This window comes from Poromitra crassiceps (assembly GCF_964638095.1).
Source record: "Poromitra crassiceps genome assembly, chromosome: 6".
NCBI classification, from domain to species: domain Eukaryota; kingdom Metazoa; phylum Chordata; class Actinopteri; order Beryciformes; family Melamphaidae; genus Poromitra; species Poromitra crassiceps.
Genome location: NC_139627.1, coordinates 15,124,846 through 15,143,910, shown reverse-complemented (window position 1 = coordinate 15,143,910; position 19,065 = coordinate 15,124,846). Strand labels below are relative to the sequence as shown.

The 19,065-nt window shown below is 43.4% G+C and overlaps 1 protein-coding gene across 1 annotated transcript; it reads left to right on the top strand.

The window, feature by feature from the left end:
• Nucleotides 1-1,843: 1,843 nt before the first annotated feature.
• Nucleotides 1,844-13,583, top strand: purg (purine-rich element binding protein G; the record flags this gene model as incomplete). The annotated part of the gene is made up of 2 exons (XM_083638366.1): nucleotides 1,844-2,332; nucleotides 13,005-13,583. The coding sequence occupies 2 exons, from the start codon at nucleotides 1,844-1,846 to the stop codon at nucleotides 13,581-13,583; spliced, it is 1,068 nt and encodes a 355-aa protein (XP_083494492.1).
• Between the last annotated feature and the right edge of the window lie 5,482 nt (nucleotides 13,584-19,065).

The window sequence follows — 19,065 nt, the reverse complement described above, 5'->3', positions numbered from 1 at the left end:
CAGTGGGATTCATGACATCACTGATGATGTCCTCAGTGGGATTTATGACATCTCTGATGAATTTTATGACATCACTGATGATGTCATCAGTGGGACAGACAGAGAAACAAACAGACAGAGCCCTAGCTCCCATTATACTGACGATGATGATGATAATGACATAATCACTGATGACATCACATCATTAGGTAATTAGTAGGCTAATTAATCTGGCTCCATCAGGTCACCCGCTCGGGTGCTCTTTACACCCCCTGAAAGTTTCAGCCTGATCGCGCATAAAACGGCATAGCTGTGGCCGGCACAAAAATTGAAACAGAGAACAGACAGAGAACAGAGAACAGAGCCCACACTGGCAAATGTATAGTTAACATAACACGTATAGGCTAGATATTTATGTTACATTTACATTTTTATATATATATATATAATATTTATATTTATAATATTTATAACACGTATAGGCTAGATATTTATGTTACATTTACAACCGGACCTTTGAGGGCAACAATAATACTGATGTGGTCCAGGATGAAATTGAGTTTGACCCCTGGGTGTGTCCACTGTTTTCTGTTGGGCACTTTGTACCAAGCCTGTTTGTTCAAAGTGCTTTGTAACTAACTGACTCCGGTTTGGTTGTGTTAAGCAATATGTGCACACACATAGGCCTACCAATCTGTCCTTCAACATTATGTTTTATTCTAAACTATAGAATAAAACACATCTGTCTACTATAGAACCTATAGTAATCTGAGCTATATAATTCACCAACTAAATAATGGTCTGAAATGAATGCAGTAGCCTAGGCTCCAATCATTTCAAGTTGTATTTGTCAAATGCACAGTAGGCCTATAACACATACAAGGTCATTCTGAACAATGCAATTATTGGGACAAGGCCAGCAACAACTAGCCTACCGCGGTAGCCTATAAGAAAAACAAAATGTCAGATAATGAAATCAGCTAATCAAAAATAGCAAAAATAAATGTATTATTAGAGCATTAATAGCAGTTCCAGAGACAGTAAGAATGGATAATATGGTAGAATAAGAGCATTAAATATGATATAAAGTGCGGCAGTGTTTATGGATATCTATATGGATTCACAGTAATGAACAACATGATGTAGCCTACAGTAAAGAGATTTAAAAAAATCAAAGATTATTTTTCCACAAGAGGCTGAGTGAGGAGGGGTAGCCTGTAAGAATAAGAGTATAGGTAGGTAGCCTATTCATAAATATGAACTGTGGGAGTGCCGATGGATGTCACAATGTAGCCTCCTGTAGGCTATATGAATTTAGATTTCCCCGCATATAGCTATTCCTATTATAAGCTAATAGTAGCCTCGGTTAATAGCTGCAGTTGAGCTTGTGATACAAACTAGTCATCGTTGTCTCTTTAATGGGGAGGGGGGGGGGAGTGCATGGTGGATGGGTTCATTGGGTTCATCTCGCTGTCTGAAGCATCATCGCCCTGAACAGAGAGAGAGAGAGCGAGCCTGCCTCCTCTCCCCTGCCTCCAGCCGGCTGACAGCCTTCTCCTCCGCCTCTCCAGGTAAACCTCTCTAGTGGAATAGATGCTGCCACGGCGGAATATGGACGTTATAGTCGCAAACGGTCGCGCCTGACCTTTAATTCGGGACACAGAAACTCGGTCAGCTGATGACTCCGGCAGCCCGGTAGCTCGCTGCCATTTTCAGGTCATTCGAGGTACCTCCAACTTGTCACCGCTATACAAAGCCAGCTGCTGTATGAATACGCTTAAGGATGCACCGATTTTACGCAAAGGATGGGGCCATTGCTTTATGGTGCGCTAACGTTATATAGTGGTGGAATCTAAATTTTGCGATGGCTGATACGTGTTCCAGAGGCATGGAAAGAGGGAGAGGAGGAGGCAGAATTACATCAGATCCTTTGCCCAGAGCCGCATATCCACCTCAGCAGTACATCCAGACGGGCTCGCAGCAGCAGCAGCAGCAGCAGCAGCAACAGCAGCAGCAGCAGCAGCAGCAGCAGCCGGGCATCGACATCCAGGAGCTGGCGTCCAAGCGCGTCGACATCCAGAAGAAGCGCTTCTACCTGGACGTGAAGCAGAGCGTGCGCGGCCGCTTCCTGAAGATCGCCGAGGTGTGGATCGGCAGGGGCCGGCACGATAACATCAGGAAGAGCAAGCTGACGCTGTCCATGTCCATGGCGCCAGACCTGCGCTACTGCCTGGGAGACTTCATCGACTATTACGCGCGGATCGGACTGCGGGGGGGCCTAGCGAGCAGCGAGCCAGCGCAGAGCAATGGCCAGGGGCGCCCGCCGCATGACTCCCGCAGGAGGCAGCAAGAGGTAGGCTAATGGCTCTTCATGATTCATTGACAATCGGTTAATCGGTGTTAAGGGTTTGATCGGTCAAGCATACTTAGCCCAACTTAGAGCTGGACGATATGGCGAAAATCTATATCACAAATACTTCTTCATATCAGTCGATATGAGAAGTATTACGATATTCGCCAATTTATCATAATATATCATCACCAATTAGTGAATAGATTGTGTGTGTTATAGTGAGTGGTGGTGTGTTACACTAATTGGTGAATCTGGTAATAATTAGCCTATGGAAAAAAACGGACAGTGTTGCCAGTTTTTCACTATGTATGACTGATAGCTGTTGATAGCCTAATGTATTGAAAATATCTGAAATGTATTAAAAAATATATCATTGTTCAATGGTCTCATGGCAGTTCGTGTTGGCAGTCACAAAAATGTAATCTATACTACATTTGTGTAGCCCAGTGGTTCCCAGACGGGGGTACGCGTACCCCTAGGAGTATGTGGAGCTACAACAGGGGGTACTCGAGAGAAAGGAGAAAATGGAGAAAATGTTCAAATAAATCCCCTCAGGAGGCACTGATTCGCTCCATTTCTTATTTTGTAATGTTATATTCTTCAAAAGGTGGGTTATCATTCATTCATTGCATCATCTGTTATAGTTTTCTCTTGCAGTTTTCTAAACAAAATGTTGTAGTCGGGTAAAGGGGGTACTTGAATTCAGAAATCAGAGAAAGGGGGTACTGAAGGCAACATTTTGAGAAGCACTGGTGTAGCCTATGGACACGATTTTGCGATTGTTTTTGTCAAATGAACATGACCTAAATAAAATCATGACTCCACCACAAATTTAAAAACCTGAAATGAACAATTTTTTTTAACAACTTTAATGATTACCAGTTGTGTTTAGGCACCTAAAACGTGGTTATGGTTTGGGTTAGACTCACTTAATTTAAGCCAAATGTGCAAATCATAGGCTACCCGACCCATCCATGAGTGTCCGTGCTTCCAAGGGACGTCAGCAGCACATCCCTTTGCGAGGCTCCCGTGCGTCAAGTTTTCGCCTGGCTGTGCACACCCAAATGTTCTCCAAAATAACGGTCACTTCTGATTCCGGATTCTGTGTCTCTCATTTCCGTGCGACAGTACATCTAGCATAATTCACGCTTAACAGCCCAGACACACTGGAAACGGATCCGACGCAATGCACAGGACATTTAATTTCAGCGTCCTTGTTAACAGTTTAGACCGAGCACACCTTCCGCGTTGCGATGCAACGCATCTCGCGCTCTCCGGCGAGAGTTTCTGCGTCTGGTCTATGTTTGACGTGAAGTGGCCGCGTGTAGCCAGGCATGAAGTCAGTACAAGTTGTGACCGGCACGGAGCAAAACAGAGCGCTTCTGGTGTGAATGGCCAGGCTGCTGTTCGACGCTTCTGTGACGCGCTGCGTCAGATACGTTTCCAGTGTGTCTGGGCTGTAAGGTGGTGAGCACACTGATCCATCAGAAAATGGACAGAATTATAAACGGATAGTTTTCTGGGCGTCCGGGTAGTGTAACGGTATAGATTCCCTGCTCTTACCAACACGAGGGCCGCAGGTTCGCGCCCCCGTGTTAGCTCCAGCTTGGTTGGGCGTCCATACAGGCATGATTGGCTGTGTCTGTGGGTGGGAAGCCGGATTAAGGGTACTGTATGTGTCCTGGTCGCTGCACTAGCGCCTCCTCTGGTTGGTCGGGGCGCCTGTTCGGGGCGGAAGGGAACTGCGTCCTGCCGGTGAAGCTCCCCGCTGTCAGGTGAAAAGAAGCGGCTGGCAACTGCGCATGTGTTCGAGGAAGCATGGTGCTAGTCTACGGCTCTCCGCAGATCGGCAGAGGGTGGAGCAGCGACCCGGGCGGCATAATTCAATAAAGTATATTTAAAAAGTAAAATTGGCCGTGAAGTACAACTGGGGAGAAAATGGACAGCTGTCCGTGAAAATGAACTGAAGTGAACAAAGCAATGAACGGACATGTACAGACAGCATGGATCAGTCATAAACCTAACCATGTCACATGTAACTAGTCACATTTCAGTTTTTGTTATATAAGCCGCTTAATAACAAAAGCTTAAATGTGACTTAACAATGTGACTTATGTGCCTGCAGCACATGACTTCCGACTGAAAGACATTTGTTTGAAAGTCGTCCTGACTGTCATGAAAAAAATTGAAAAAAATGTGTCCATGAACACGATTCAATAGAATCATGACTGCCATCATGAACTGCCTTGAGACCGGGTTGGATGTTAACGATTAAGCGACAATTGATTCATCGCTGTTAAGAATTTGATCGAGCAAGCATGTAACAACTAGTTAATGGACAATGTGCTACATGTATGTGCTATTTCTCATAATGCACAAGAGTGCAATTTAACATTCACCGCTTATACAGAGGAAGAGGAAAGCCAAGCAAACGGGCACAAATCCAAAGGGAAAAAAAGGCAAAAGTCTATTTGCACAATGACAGGGAATGCAGGAAGATCTTTTGAATTTTGCTTGGTTGATGTGGGGTTGTATAAGGTAGGCTATAGTCAGTGTTTTACATGGTTGATGTGAGGTTGTATGAGGTAGGCTATAGTCAATGTGTTACATGGTTGATGTGGGGTTGTATGAGTTAGGCTATAGTCAATGTGTTACATGGTTGATGTGGGGTTGTATAAGGTAGGCTATAGTCAGTGTGTTACATGGTTGATGTAGTGTGTTACATGGTTGATGGGGGGTTGTATAAGGTAGGCTATAGTCAGTGTGTTACATGGTTGATGTAGTGTGTTACATGGTTGATGTGGGGTTGTATAAGGTAGGCTATAGTCAGTGTGTTACATGGTTGATGTGGGGTTGTATAAGGTAGGCTATAGTCAGTGTGTTACATGGTTGATGTGGGGTTGTATAAGGTAGGCTATAGTCAGTGTGTTACATGGTTGATGTGGGGTTGTATAAGGTAGGCTATAGTCAGTGTGTTACATGGTTGATGGGGGGTTGTATAAGGTAGGCTATAGTCAGTGTGTTACATGGTTGATGGGGGGTTGTATGAGGTAGGCTATAGTCAGTGTGTTACATGGTTGATGTGAGGTTGTATAAGGTAGGCTATAGTCAGTGTGTTACATGGTTGATGTGAGGTTGTATAAGGTAGGCTATAGTCAGTGTGTTACATGGTTGATGTGGGGTTGTATGAGGTAGGCTATAGTCAGTGTGTTACATGGTTGACGTGAGGTTGTATAAGGTAGGCTATAGTCAGTGTGTTACATGGTTGATGTGGGGTTGTATGAGGTAGGCTATAGTCAGTGTGTTACATGGTTGATGTGAGGTTGTATGAGGTAGGCTATAGTCAGTGTGTTACATGGTTGATGGGGGGTTGTACGAGGTAGGCTATAGTCAGTGTGTTACATGGTTGACGTGAGGTTGTATAAGGTAGGCTATAGTCAGTGTGTTACATGGTTGATGTGGGGTTGTATAAGGTAGGCTATAGTCAGTGTGTTACATGGTTGATGTGAGGTTGTACAAGGTAGGCTATAATCAGTGTGTTACATGGTTGATGTGGGGTTGTATAAGGTAGGCTATAGTCAGTGTGTTACATGGTTGATGTGGGGTTGTATAAGGTAGGCTATAGTCAGTGTGTTACATGGTTGATGTGGGGTTGTATAAGGTAGGCTATAGTCAGTGTGTTACATGGTTGATGGGGGGTTGTATAAGGTAGGCTATAGTCAATGTGTTACATGGTTGATGTGGGGTTGTATAAGGTAGGCTATAGTCAGTGTGTTACATGGTTGATGGGGGGTTGTATAAGGTAGGCTATAGTCAGTGTGTTACATGGTTGATGGGGGTTGTATAAGGTAGGCTATAGTCAGTGTGTTACATGGTTGATGGGGGGTTGTATAAGGTAGGCTATAGTCAGTGTGTTACATGGTTGATGTGGGGTTGTATAAGGTAGGCTATAGTCAGTGTGTTACATGGTTGATGGGGGGTTGTATAAGGTAGGCTATAGTCAGTGTGTTACATGGTTGATGTGGGGTTGTATAAGGTAGGCTATAGTCAGTGTGTTACATGGTTGATGGGGGGTTGTATAAGGTAGGCTATAGTCAGTGTGTTACATGGTTGATGTGGGGTTGTATAAGGTAGGCTATAGTCAGTGTGTTACATGGTTGATGGGGGGTTGTATAAGGTAGGCTATAGTCAGTGTGTTACATGGTTGATGTGGGGTTGTATAAGGTAGGCTATAGTCAGTGTGTTACATGGTTGATGGGGGGTTGTATAAGGTAGGCTATAGTCAGTGTGTTACATGGTTGATGTGGGGTTGTATAAGGTAGGCTATAGTCAGTGTGTTACATGGTTGATGGGGGGTTGTATAAGGTAGGCTATAGTCAGTGTGTTACATGGTTGATGGGGGGTTGTATAAGGTAGGCTATAGTCAGTGTGTTACATGGTTGATGTGGGGTTGTATAAGGTAGGCTATAGTCAGTGTGTTACATGGTTGATGTGGGGTTGTATAAGGTAGGCTATAGTCAGTGTGTTACATGGTTGATGGGGGGTTGTATGAGGTAGGCTATAGTCAGTGTGTTACATGGTTGATGGGGGGTTGTATGAGGTAGGCTATAGTCAGTGTGTTACATGGTTGATGTGAGGTTGTATAAGGTAGGCTATAGTCAGTGTGTTACATGGTTGATGGGGGGTTGTATGAGGTAGGCTATAGTCAGTGTGTTACATGGTTGATGTGAGGTTGTATAAGGTAGGCTATAGTCAGTGTGTTACATGGTTGATGTGAGGTTGTATAAGGTAGGCTATAGTCAGTGTGTTACATGGTTGATGTGGGGTTGTATAAGGTAGGCTATAGTCAATGTGTTACATGGTTGATGTGGGGTTGTATAAGGTAGGCTATAGTCAGTGTGTTACATGGTTGATGGGGGGTTGTATAAGGTAGGCTATAGTCAGTGTGTTACATGGTTGATGTGGGGTTGTATAAGGTAGGCTATAGTCAGTGTGTTACATGGTTGATGGGGGGTTGTATAAGGTAGGCTATAGTCAGTGTGTTACATGGTTGATGTGGGGTTGTATAAGGTAGGCTATAGTCAGTGTGTTACATGTAGTAGATTGTGATCGGCACGCTCCCAGTGAGGAGAAGCAGAGAGCAGCCACAGGAGCAGAGCAGTGTACTGCTGTGAACAGTGTCAGCAGCAAAATGTCTAGTTTTAAGCAGCTAAAAGAAGGCCCACCTAAACAAATCGATCAGTTTAAGCGTACTCTATATTTAAAACATGTTCAGTGCTTTACCTTGCCGCCAGACTAGCCCTTTCCTGTGGCACTACATCTTCTCAACCGTACAACTTCAATATTCCTACACATGCCGCACACTGTATTACTCCGCAGATCTATTCCTACACATGCCGCACACTGTATTACTCCGCAGATCTATTCCTACACATGCCGCACACTGTATTACTCCGCAGATCTATTCCTACACATGCCGCACACTGTATTACTCCGCAGATCTATTCCTACACATGCCGCACACTGTATTACTCCGCAGATCTATTCCTACACATGCCGCACACTGTATTACTCCACAGATCTATTCCTACACATGCCGCACACTGTATTACTCCGCAGATCTATTCCTACACATGCCGCACACTGTATTACTCCGCAGATCTATTCCTACACATGCCGCACACTGTATTACTCCGCAGATCTATTCCTACACATGCCGCGCACTGTATTACTCCGCAGATCTATTCCTACACATGCCGTGCACTGTATTACTCCACAGATCTATTCCTACACATGCCGCACACTGTATTACTCCGCAGATCTATTCCTACACATGCCGCGCACTGTATTACTCCGCAGATCTATTCCTACACATGCCGCACACTGTATTACTCCGCAGATCTATTCCTACACATGCCGCACACTGTATTACTCCACAGATCTATTCCTACACATGCCGCACACTGTATTACTCCGCAGATCTATTCCTACACATGCCGCACACTGTATTACTCCACAGATCTATTCCTACACATGCCGCACACTGTATTACTCCACAGATCTATTCCTACACATGCCGCACACTGTATTACTCCGCAGATCTATTCCTACACATGCCGCACACTGTATTACTCCGCAGATCTATTCCTACACATGCCGCGCACTGTATTACTCCGCAGATCTATTCCTACACATGCCGCGCACTGTATTACTCCGCAGATCTATTCCTACACATGCTGCGCACTGTATTACTCCGCAGATCTATTCCTACACATGCCGCGCACTGTATTACTCCGCAGATCTATTCCTACACATGCCGCACACTGTATTACTCCGCAGATCTATTCCTACACATGCCGCGCACTGTATTACTCCGCAGATCTATTCCTACACATGCTGCGCACTGTATTACTCCGCAGATCTATTCCTACACATGCCGCGCACTGTATTACTCCGCAGATCTATTCCTACACATGCTGCGCACTGTATTACTCCGCAGATCTATTCCTACACATGCCGCGCACTGTATTACTCCGCAGATCTATTCCTACACATGCCGCACACTGTATTACTCCGCAGATCTATTCCTACACATGCCGCGCACTGTATTACTCCGCAGATCTATTCCTACACATGCTGCGCACTGTATTACTCCGCAGATCTATTCCTACACATGCTGCGCACTGTATTACTCCGCAGATCTATTCCTACACATGCCGCACACTGTATTACTCCGCAGATCTATTCCTACACATGCTGCGCACTGTATTACTCCGCAGATCTATTCCTACACATGCCGCGCACTGTATTACTCCGCAGATCTATTCCTACACATGCCGCACACTGTATTACTCCGCAGATCACTGTTTCTTGCCACGCACTGTATTACTCCGCAGATCGCTGTTTCCTGCCATGTGTAGGAATGCGGAAGTTCTACAGTTGAGAAGATGTAGTGTCAAAGGAAAGGTCTGCCTTTAGGGTCAGGGAAAAGTGCTGAAAATGTTGTTGATATAAGGTACACTTAAAATGATATTGATTTGTTTATAGGCGGGCCTTCTTTTAGGTGGCTAAAATACGTTTTGGTGTTGGCCTCTTTCACAGCAGCTTTGTTAGTTTGTAAGGGTAACACACTGACTATCCATAAGTAACCTCCTACAACCATCTACTACAGGTAACACACTGACTATCCATAAGTAACCTCCTACAATCATCTACTACAGGTAACACACACTGACTATCCATAAGTAACCTCCTACAACCATCTACTACAGGTAACACACACTGACTATCCATAAGTAACCTCCTACAACCATCTACTACAGGTAACACACACTGACTATCCATAAGTAACCTCCTACAACCATCTACTACAGGTAACACACACATAAGTAACCTCCTACAATCATCTACTACAGGTAACACACACTGACTATCAATAAGTAACCTCCTACAACCATCTACTACAGGTAACACACACTGACTATCAATAAGTAACCTCCTACAATCATCTACTACAGGTAACACACACTGACTATCCATAAGTAACCTCCTACAACCATCTACTACAGGTAACACACTGACTATCCATAAGTAACCTCCTGCAACCATCTACTACAGGTAACACACTGACTATCCATAAGTAAACTCCTACAATCATCTACTGCAGGTAACACACTGACTATCCATAAGTAACCTCCTACAATCATCTACTACAGGTAACACACACTGACTATCCATAAGTAACCTCCTACAACCATCTACTACAGGTAACACACACTGACTATCAATAAGTAACCTCCTACAACCATCTACTACAGGTAACACACACTGACTATCAATAAGTAACCTCCTACAATCATCTACTACAGGTAACACACACTGACTATCCATAAGTAACCTCCTACAACCATCTACTACAGGTAACACACTGACTATCCATAAGTAACCTCCTGCAACCATCTACTACAGGTAACACACTGACTATCCATAAGTAACCTCCTACAACCATCTACTACAGGTAACACACTGACTATCCATAAGTAACCTCCTACAATCATCTACTACAGGTAACACACTGACTATCTATAAGTAACCTCCTACAACCATCTACTACAGGTAACTCACACTGACTATCCATAAGTAACCTCCTACAACCATCTACTACAGGTAACACACTGACTATCCATAAGTAACCTCCTACAACCATCTACTACAGGTAACACACTGACTATCCATAAGTAACCTCCTACAATCATCTACTACAGGTAACACACTGACTATCTATAAGTAACCTCCTACAACCATCTACTACAGGTAACACTGACTATCCATAAGTAACCTCCTACAACCATCTACTACAGGTAACACACTGACTATCCATAAGTAACCTCCTACAACCATCTACTACAGGTAACACACTGACTATCCATAAGTAACCTCCTACAATCATCTACTACAGGTAACACACTGACTATCCATAAGTAACCTCCTACAACCATCTACTACAGGTAACACACTGACTATCCATAAGTAACCTCCTACAACCATCTACTACAGGTAACTCACACTGACTATCCATAAGTAACCTCCTACAACCATCTACTACAGGTAACACACTGACTATTCATAAGTAACCTCCTACAACCATCTACTACAGGTAACACACTGACTATTCATAAGTAACCTCCTACAATCATCTACTGCAGGTAACACACACTGACTATCCATAAGTAACCTCCTACAACCATCTACTACAGGTAACACACTGACAGTGGTGTATAAAGTACTAGAAAACCATACTTGAGTGAAAGTAAAGATATCTTCCCAGAAAAAGACTTTGGTAAAAGTCAAAGTCACTCATTAGAATATTACTTGAGTAAAAGTCTTAAAGTACTTGATATTAAATGTACTTAAGTATCAAAAGTAATTTTCTGATATTAAATGTACTTAAGTATTGGAAGTAAAAAGTACAAGTAAATGCTGCAAAAAAAATCAAGCAAAAGACGTCCCTGGGCTTAAGTGGAAGTCTATTTCTTCTTCTTGACTTTTATAGCCGCTGGCAAACAACGTTATGTTGCATTACAGCCACCAAATGGAATGGCGTGTGGATCGTGATTAACGTAACTTGCAAACTAGAGCACTGATTTGCCAAACCTGATCGCTTGCAGGCTACGCAATTTCTTCTGATTTTACTTTGTAACTAAGATGCTTGGGGGAAATGTAGTGGAGTAAAAGTATCCATTTTATTTGAGAAATGTAGTGGAGTAAAAGTGAAAGTTGACAGAAATATAAATACTCAAGTAAAGTACAGATACTCAGAAAAAATACTTAAGTACAGTACTTAAGTATTTATACTTAGTTACATTACACCACTGCACACTGACTATCCATAAGTAACCTCCTACAACCATCTACTACAGGTAACACACTGACTATCCATAAGTAACCTCCTACAACCATCTACTACAGGTAACACACTGACTATCCATAAGTAACCTCCTACAACCATCTACTACAGGTAACACACTGACTATCCATAAGTAACCTCCTACAACCATCTACTACAGGTAACACACACTGACTATCCATAAGTAACCTCCTACAACCATCTACTACAGGTAACACACACTGACTATCCATAAGTAACCTCCTACAACCATCTACTACAGGTAACACACTGACTATCCATAAGTAACCTCCTACAACCATCTACTACAGGTAACACTGACTATCCATAAGTAACCTCCTACAACCTCTACTACAGGTAACACACTGACTATCCATAAGTAACCTCCTACAATCATCTACTACAGGTAACACACACTGACTATCCATAAGTAACCTCCTACAACCATCTACTACAGGTAACACACACTGACTATCCATAAGTAACATCCTACAACCATCTACTGCAGGTAACACACTGACTATCCATAAGTAACCTCCTACAACCATCTACTACAGGTAACACACTGACTATCTATAAGTAACCTCCTACAACCATCTACTGCAGGTAACACACTGACTATAAGTAACCTCCTACAACCATCTACTACAGGTAACACACACTGACTATCCACAGGTAACCTCCTACAACCATCTACTACAGGTAACACACTGACTATCCATAAGTAACCTCCTACAACCATCTACTACAGGTAACACACACTGACTATCCATAAGTAACCTCCTACAATCATCTACTGCAGGTAACACACTGACTATCCATAAGTAACCTCCTACAACCATCTACTACAGGTAACACACACTGACTATCCATAAGTAACCTCCTACAACCATCTACTACAGGTAAGACACACTGACTATCCATAAGTAACCTCCTACAACCATCTACTGTAGGTAACACACTGACTATCCATAAGTAACCTCCTACAACCATCTACTACAGGTAACACACTGACTATCCATAAGTAACCTCCTACAACCATCTACTGTAGGTAACACACTGACTATCCATAAGTAACCTCCTACAACCATCTACTGTAGGTAACACACTGACTATCCATAAGTAACCTCCTACAACCATCTACTGTAGGTAACACACTGACTATCCATAAGTAACCTCCTACAACCCCATGTCAAATAATCCAAACTATCCCTTTGACATGACTGACGGTCGATTAAGGAAATTGATTAAACTGTGAATCTCTAGCAGGAGGTGTCCCCCACCGGCTCTGCAGCGTCCGAGGAACCGGCCCACCGCGTCCTCAAGAGCGAGTTCATCGAGCGAGACAACAGGAAGTACTATTTGGATCTCAAAGAGAACCAGCGAGGCAGGTTCCTCCGCATCAGACAGACGGTCAGCAAAGGACACGGCACCATGGGCTACTACGGCCAGGGCATCGAGCAGACCATCGTGCTGCCGGCCCAGGGGCTCATCGAGTTCAGAGACGCGCTGTCGCAGCTGATCGAAGACTACGGCGGCGACGACGCCGGCGGCAGAGGCACCGCCAGGAACCACGACGAGAGTCCCGAGCTCCCCGAAGCCGCGTCCTTCCGGGTCGACAACAAGAGGTTTTACTTCGACGTGGGCTCTAACCGGTATGGTGTCTTTCTGAAGATCAGCGAAGTGCGGCAGCCTTACAGGAACACAATCACAGTTCCCCTAAAAGCCTGGTCCAGATTCGGAGAGAACTTCATCAGGTACGAGGAGGAGATGCGACGGATTTTTTCCTGTCACAAAGAGAAGAGGACTGCAGAGCCTCGCCAGGACAGCGAGGAGCAGGACTGACCTTGGCAGTATGTGCTTCTTCATGCATCAAGGCTAATAGGGGTTATGTCATAGTCTCATAGTAAAGGGAATGGGCTAAACGTGACAATAACATTTCCCTCGATTAACCTTCCCCCAATGCAGTGTCCCAAAGTCACTTTCTTGGCTCATCTGACCGGGGCTGACAAACTAAAATCACCCTACCAACAATAACTTGACCATAATAATGAATAGCCTAAGCCCATCCGTTGTTCTTAGAAATACTTCATACATTACTATCAGTTTCCAATGCTGCTCCGTGCAATTCCACATTGGATCAAGTTTGTAATCCATCACCAATTTAATTCAATTTACAATAGAGCATTTAGAAGCATACTCCCCCACCAGACATCCTCTCTCTCTCCCCCCCTCTGTCTGTCTGTCTCTCTCTCTCTCTCTTTCTCTCTGTCTGTCTGTTTCTCTCTCTCTCTCTCTCTCTCTCTTTCTCTCTCTCTCTCTCTCTCCCTCTCTCTCTCTCTCTCTCTCTCTCTCTCCTCTCTCTCTCTCCCCCCCTCTCTCACACACGCACACAGTGTTGAAGTTATGTTCAAATGCCACCACTTTGTATAGAGCCGGCATAACAGGCAGCCAATCGGAAGCCTGTTTGATACAGAGCGATTATGTTGCATTCATTTGATTGGCTCACTGCCTGGCGGTCAGCAGGGACAACGTTTGTGACGGGGCAACAAATGATCTGACTCTGAAAAAGGTTGCATTCAACCTTATCAATTCATCCCAAAGGCAACTGTTACTGGCACTTGGTGCTTGGTGGGCGGTACAAGCTGTTGACTATATTGTCAACAAGCACCTCCCCATTTCCCCCCATGGTTAGCCTTTTCCATGTGTTTTTTGCATTTGTGATTTGCACTGTGAAATCAAATTTGAAAACTCTATTACCCAAGACAAATATTAAAGACGTTTGCTTAGGATTTAATTGGCCACTTAGCCATATAGGCTACTATGTAAATAGGTAGTGAGAGGACAATGATGTGTTCTCACCATCTACTACATGTACTATGTAAATAGGTAGTGAGAGGACAATGTCTTCTCACCATCTACTATGTAAATAGGTAGTGAGAGGACAATGTTGTCTTCTCACCATCTACTATGTAAATAGGTAGTGAGAGGACAATGTTGTCTTCTCTCCATCTACTATGTAAATAGGTAGTGAGAGGACAATGTTGTCTTCTCTCCATCTACTATGTAAATAGGTAGTGAGAGGACAATGTTGTCTTCTCACCATCTACTATGTAAATAGGTAGTGAGAGGACAATGTTGTCTTCTCTCCATCTGTCCAGGTAGTGAGAGGACAATGTCTTCTCACCATCTACTATGTAAATAGGTAGTGAGAGGACAATGTTGTCTTCTCACCATCTACTATGTAAATAGGTAGTGAGAGGACAATGTTGTCTTCTCTCCATCTGTCCAGGTAGTGAGAGGACAATGTCTTCTCACCATCTACTATGTAAATAGGTAGTGAGAGGACAATGTTGTCTTCTCACCATCTACTATGTAAATAGGCAGTGAGAGGACAATGATGTCTTCTCACCATCTGTCCAGGTAGTGAGAGGACAATGTTGTCTTCTCACCATCTACTATGTAAATAGGTAGTGAGAGGACAATTTTGTCTTCTCACCATCTGTCCAGTTAAGAGAAAAAAAGAGAAAACAGGTCTGAGAGGTGTCAGACGAGGTACTGTAGATCTCATTATTGAAGGATACGTGTGTTCCCGTAATTGCATTTAGGTACAGTATGTGTTATTATAGCCTCATCTCAGATTGAACTAGGGCTGGGTATTGGTACAGTACCAAGTAGTATCAAAACTACATATATAAATATATATATATATATATATATATATATATATATATATATATATATATATATATATATATATATATATATTGTATGTGTATATATATTGTAGGTGTATATACATATATATACATACATATATACATTTATATATTTATATATATATATATATATATATTTATATATATATATACATATATACATATACTCTATCGGTATCAGTATCAATCACTTTAAGTGTATTGGTATTGGTATTGGTATTGGTACTGGTACTGGTATACTTTTTTAAACGATACCCAGCCATAGATTGAACACATGTCCACTGCTGCTGAAGGAAAGATATTTGACTTGTGATCTGCTGAGCACAAAATAGGTGTTCATCTAATCCAGGGACACTCAACTTGCTTTGCCCGGGGGGCACGTTTGCAAAATGACAGGAGGCCAGGGGCCAGTTAATAAACAAACAATAATCATATACATTTTTCTGTAGCGGATTGTATGTATTTGGGGTGTCAGCCGTAGTTTAGTCTGACAATTTTGTGCGCACAGGATAGGATAAGTTAAGTTAGTTAGTACATAGTCTCGCTGGCCAGCCTCCCCTCCCTTCCGTGAGAGGAGTCTGGCAGTGCTGGTCACCATTCTGGAATTGTGATGGGCGGCGCTTAGCGGCAGTGCCCTTGGAAAATAGTTTCCAACAATCCAACTTGGCATTTTCAGCGTGTAGCAACGAGCTAGCGTTTAAGGTCTTGCCGTTAGCTTGCTAGCTAGTTAGCGTTGTTGTTTTCACTGCGGCGGCAGGGGACTATCTACAGCGTCACAGGGAGGAGGGAGCGGAAGCCGCTCTGATTGACATGGTCGGAGCCAATGACAGAGCTTGTAATAAGCGGGGAACGGACACCCGGCAGCGACTGGAACAGTCGCTCCAATGGGAGAGCAGCTGTAGAGCAGGGGAGGGCTTATGTCAGCAGCCTGTTTCCGTGCAGCCAGACTCCTCTGACGGAAAGGAGGGGAGGCTGGCCAGCGAGACTAGTTAGTACATAGTACCTGGGTGGCGAGCAGGTGGCGATATTTGAGAATTTAGTTGGAGCTCCGTCAAACTTTATAGTTTTCATTTTGAATTAGAAAATGGCCAGGGGGCCACTTGGCACTCTATCGCGGGCCGCATCTGGCCCCCGGGCCGCAAGTTGAGTATCACTGATCTAATCCTTAGTATCGCCTTATCAACAGCTGCTCCTGAAGGAACAGAAACACTTCAAAAGTGAATGTTGTGATGCCTTTGAGAACCTTGTGGATACTTGAAACATTGAGATCTCCACTTCATGCGCTCGCCCCTAAATGCCCTTTGACCCTTACTTGCTATTTGATATTTTAAGTGACACATCAAAGGGAGGAACACCAAAATGGCCGCGATGACATTTGCGAGTACTTTCTTAGTGCCATAACTCAAAGTCGGGTCATTTCTCCCAAATGCACTAATTAATGTGGAGGAAAAATTGCTTGTTTGATTGATTTAAAGAAATTTTTTGATACTATTCCATACTATAGTTTTGTATTTTAAATCATTTTGACAATCTGTGGTGCTATGGAAATGTGCATGTCTCGAAAACATTAATATCACACGTTTTCTATTGCTGTCATACAAATTGGTTGAGACCCATGGAGGGTGGCTGAGACAAAATATCCAAATGTTCCCTCAAGCCATAAAAATGTGCGCTTGTCACAGGTCCCTTTGATGTCTTGGAAGATGACAGCGGGTATTATGCCACAAACAGATAAGCCAAGATAGAAAGAAACGCTGGACCTCAAATTAGCGGTTAAATGTCTACTTATTATTACCTTTACATGTGTGAACACCTGTGATCATTGGTAGCTTTGATAGATAATAGAGAAAGGGCTTAACATCTTGCTTAAACAGGGCTTTAACAGTTATTTGTATTCTATTTGTCTATCTCGTATCTTACCTTACCCTTGTATCTACTCACAAGGATGCTATGAAGTTGTGTGAACGTGACCAATGTCTTAATTGTGTGTTCTTTTTGGCTATAAGTCCCCCCACGACCCGAGAGTCCGTAACGTGTCGTTTCGCCATTCGAGCTTGAATGCTTAGTGTAGATTTGCCCTGCATGGAAGAACAGTCCGAGTGAATCTTGCCCATTCTATAACGACGCAGGGCCCGATTCAGACTGGGTACAGTGTTTTTCAAGCCAGCTTTTGCACGCCGCTCACTCCCACCCACGTTACTGCGGCGATTTGAGGCCTTCTGCAAGAAGTCGTCATAGATACGTCATAGATTATGTAAATCGAGGTGTCCACCTTCGCATTATGATACGCACATTTTGACTTCCCAAAAATCGATTTGTAAGCTCCTTTCCTTAGACACCCCCAAAATCTGCAGTATGTCTAACGTTAGCGCGCTTATCCCTGAGGCGAAACACGAAACTACGCACCAACGAACGCTAAGGTCCTCCAACAGCATATCATTTGAGTCGCAAAAACTGGACGGAGATAACTTGAGCTGCGCAATGCTGTTGATCGGTCTTGAATAATTGCAGTGTAACTTAGCGCTATCTGACCACGCCCCATAATGAAGCTATGTTGATGTTAGGGCTGCAACTAACGATGAGTTTCATTATCGATTCATCCGACGGTTATTTTCTCGGTTCATCGATTAGTCGTTTGGCCTATAAAATATAATATATAATATAAAATGTAATATAAAATGTCCATCACTTTTTTCCTAAAGCTCAAGATGACATCCTTAAATGTCTTCCTTTGTCCTGACCAACAGTCCACAATGCAAAGATAATCAGTTTACTGTCATAGAAGACTAAAGACACCAGAAAATGGAACGAGAGATTTTCTTTTTCTTAAAAATTTCAGTCGATCAACTAATTGATTAATCGATTAATCATTGCAGCTCTGGTTTTGATCGTTTTGGAGCTGTGCTGTCCTGTGACTTCGATTCGCAGAGCCAAACTGCCCAGCAGACATGCCTGGCAGAGGTACTGGAAGTAAAATGCACCTTCTCCAAAATGAAGACAGGTTCTCAAATGTCCCGGGACGTTGTGGGAATATCTCAGACCTCAATCTCCCGTTGTCTGGTGCGTGTCTTTAATGGCAATGAACAGATGCACCAAAGAATAGTATACGTTTGCACTGGCACTGGCACCTAGAAACACGTGGTCAAAGATTCCATCGTGTGGCTTTTCCAAACATCACTGACTGCCATCGAGTGTATGAGGGTGACCAGCAGGGGGCACCAAGAGATTGATAGAAACGGGAAAAGTAAGCTATCCTTTAACGTTGAGTTGGTATGGCATACAGACATTAGCATAAGTGTAACAAAGTTTCAATGCAGTGAGCAATGCACCTGGAGAGTGGCTTGTTGAGTTGAGCAGAATGCAACTGTCATGAACAATTCATCTTTTAGTATAAAAGTTATTTTTTGACGTAGAAAATATTTGAGCTAAATGCAGAAGCCTAAAATGCAGGCTTTGTAAAGTATGTTACGTTTTGATCCAAATAATGTCCCAAGGTTGTTTCCAAGCTAACGTATTGAAAGGCATTGCCTCAGCAGAAAAACATGGAAAAAAAATAAGTCCACGGCCCAATTTCCCACCATGGAGGTCAGAATAAGAACAGTTCTAAC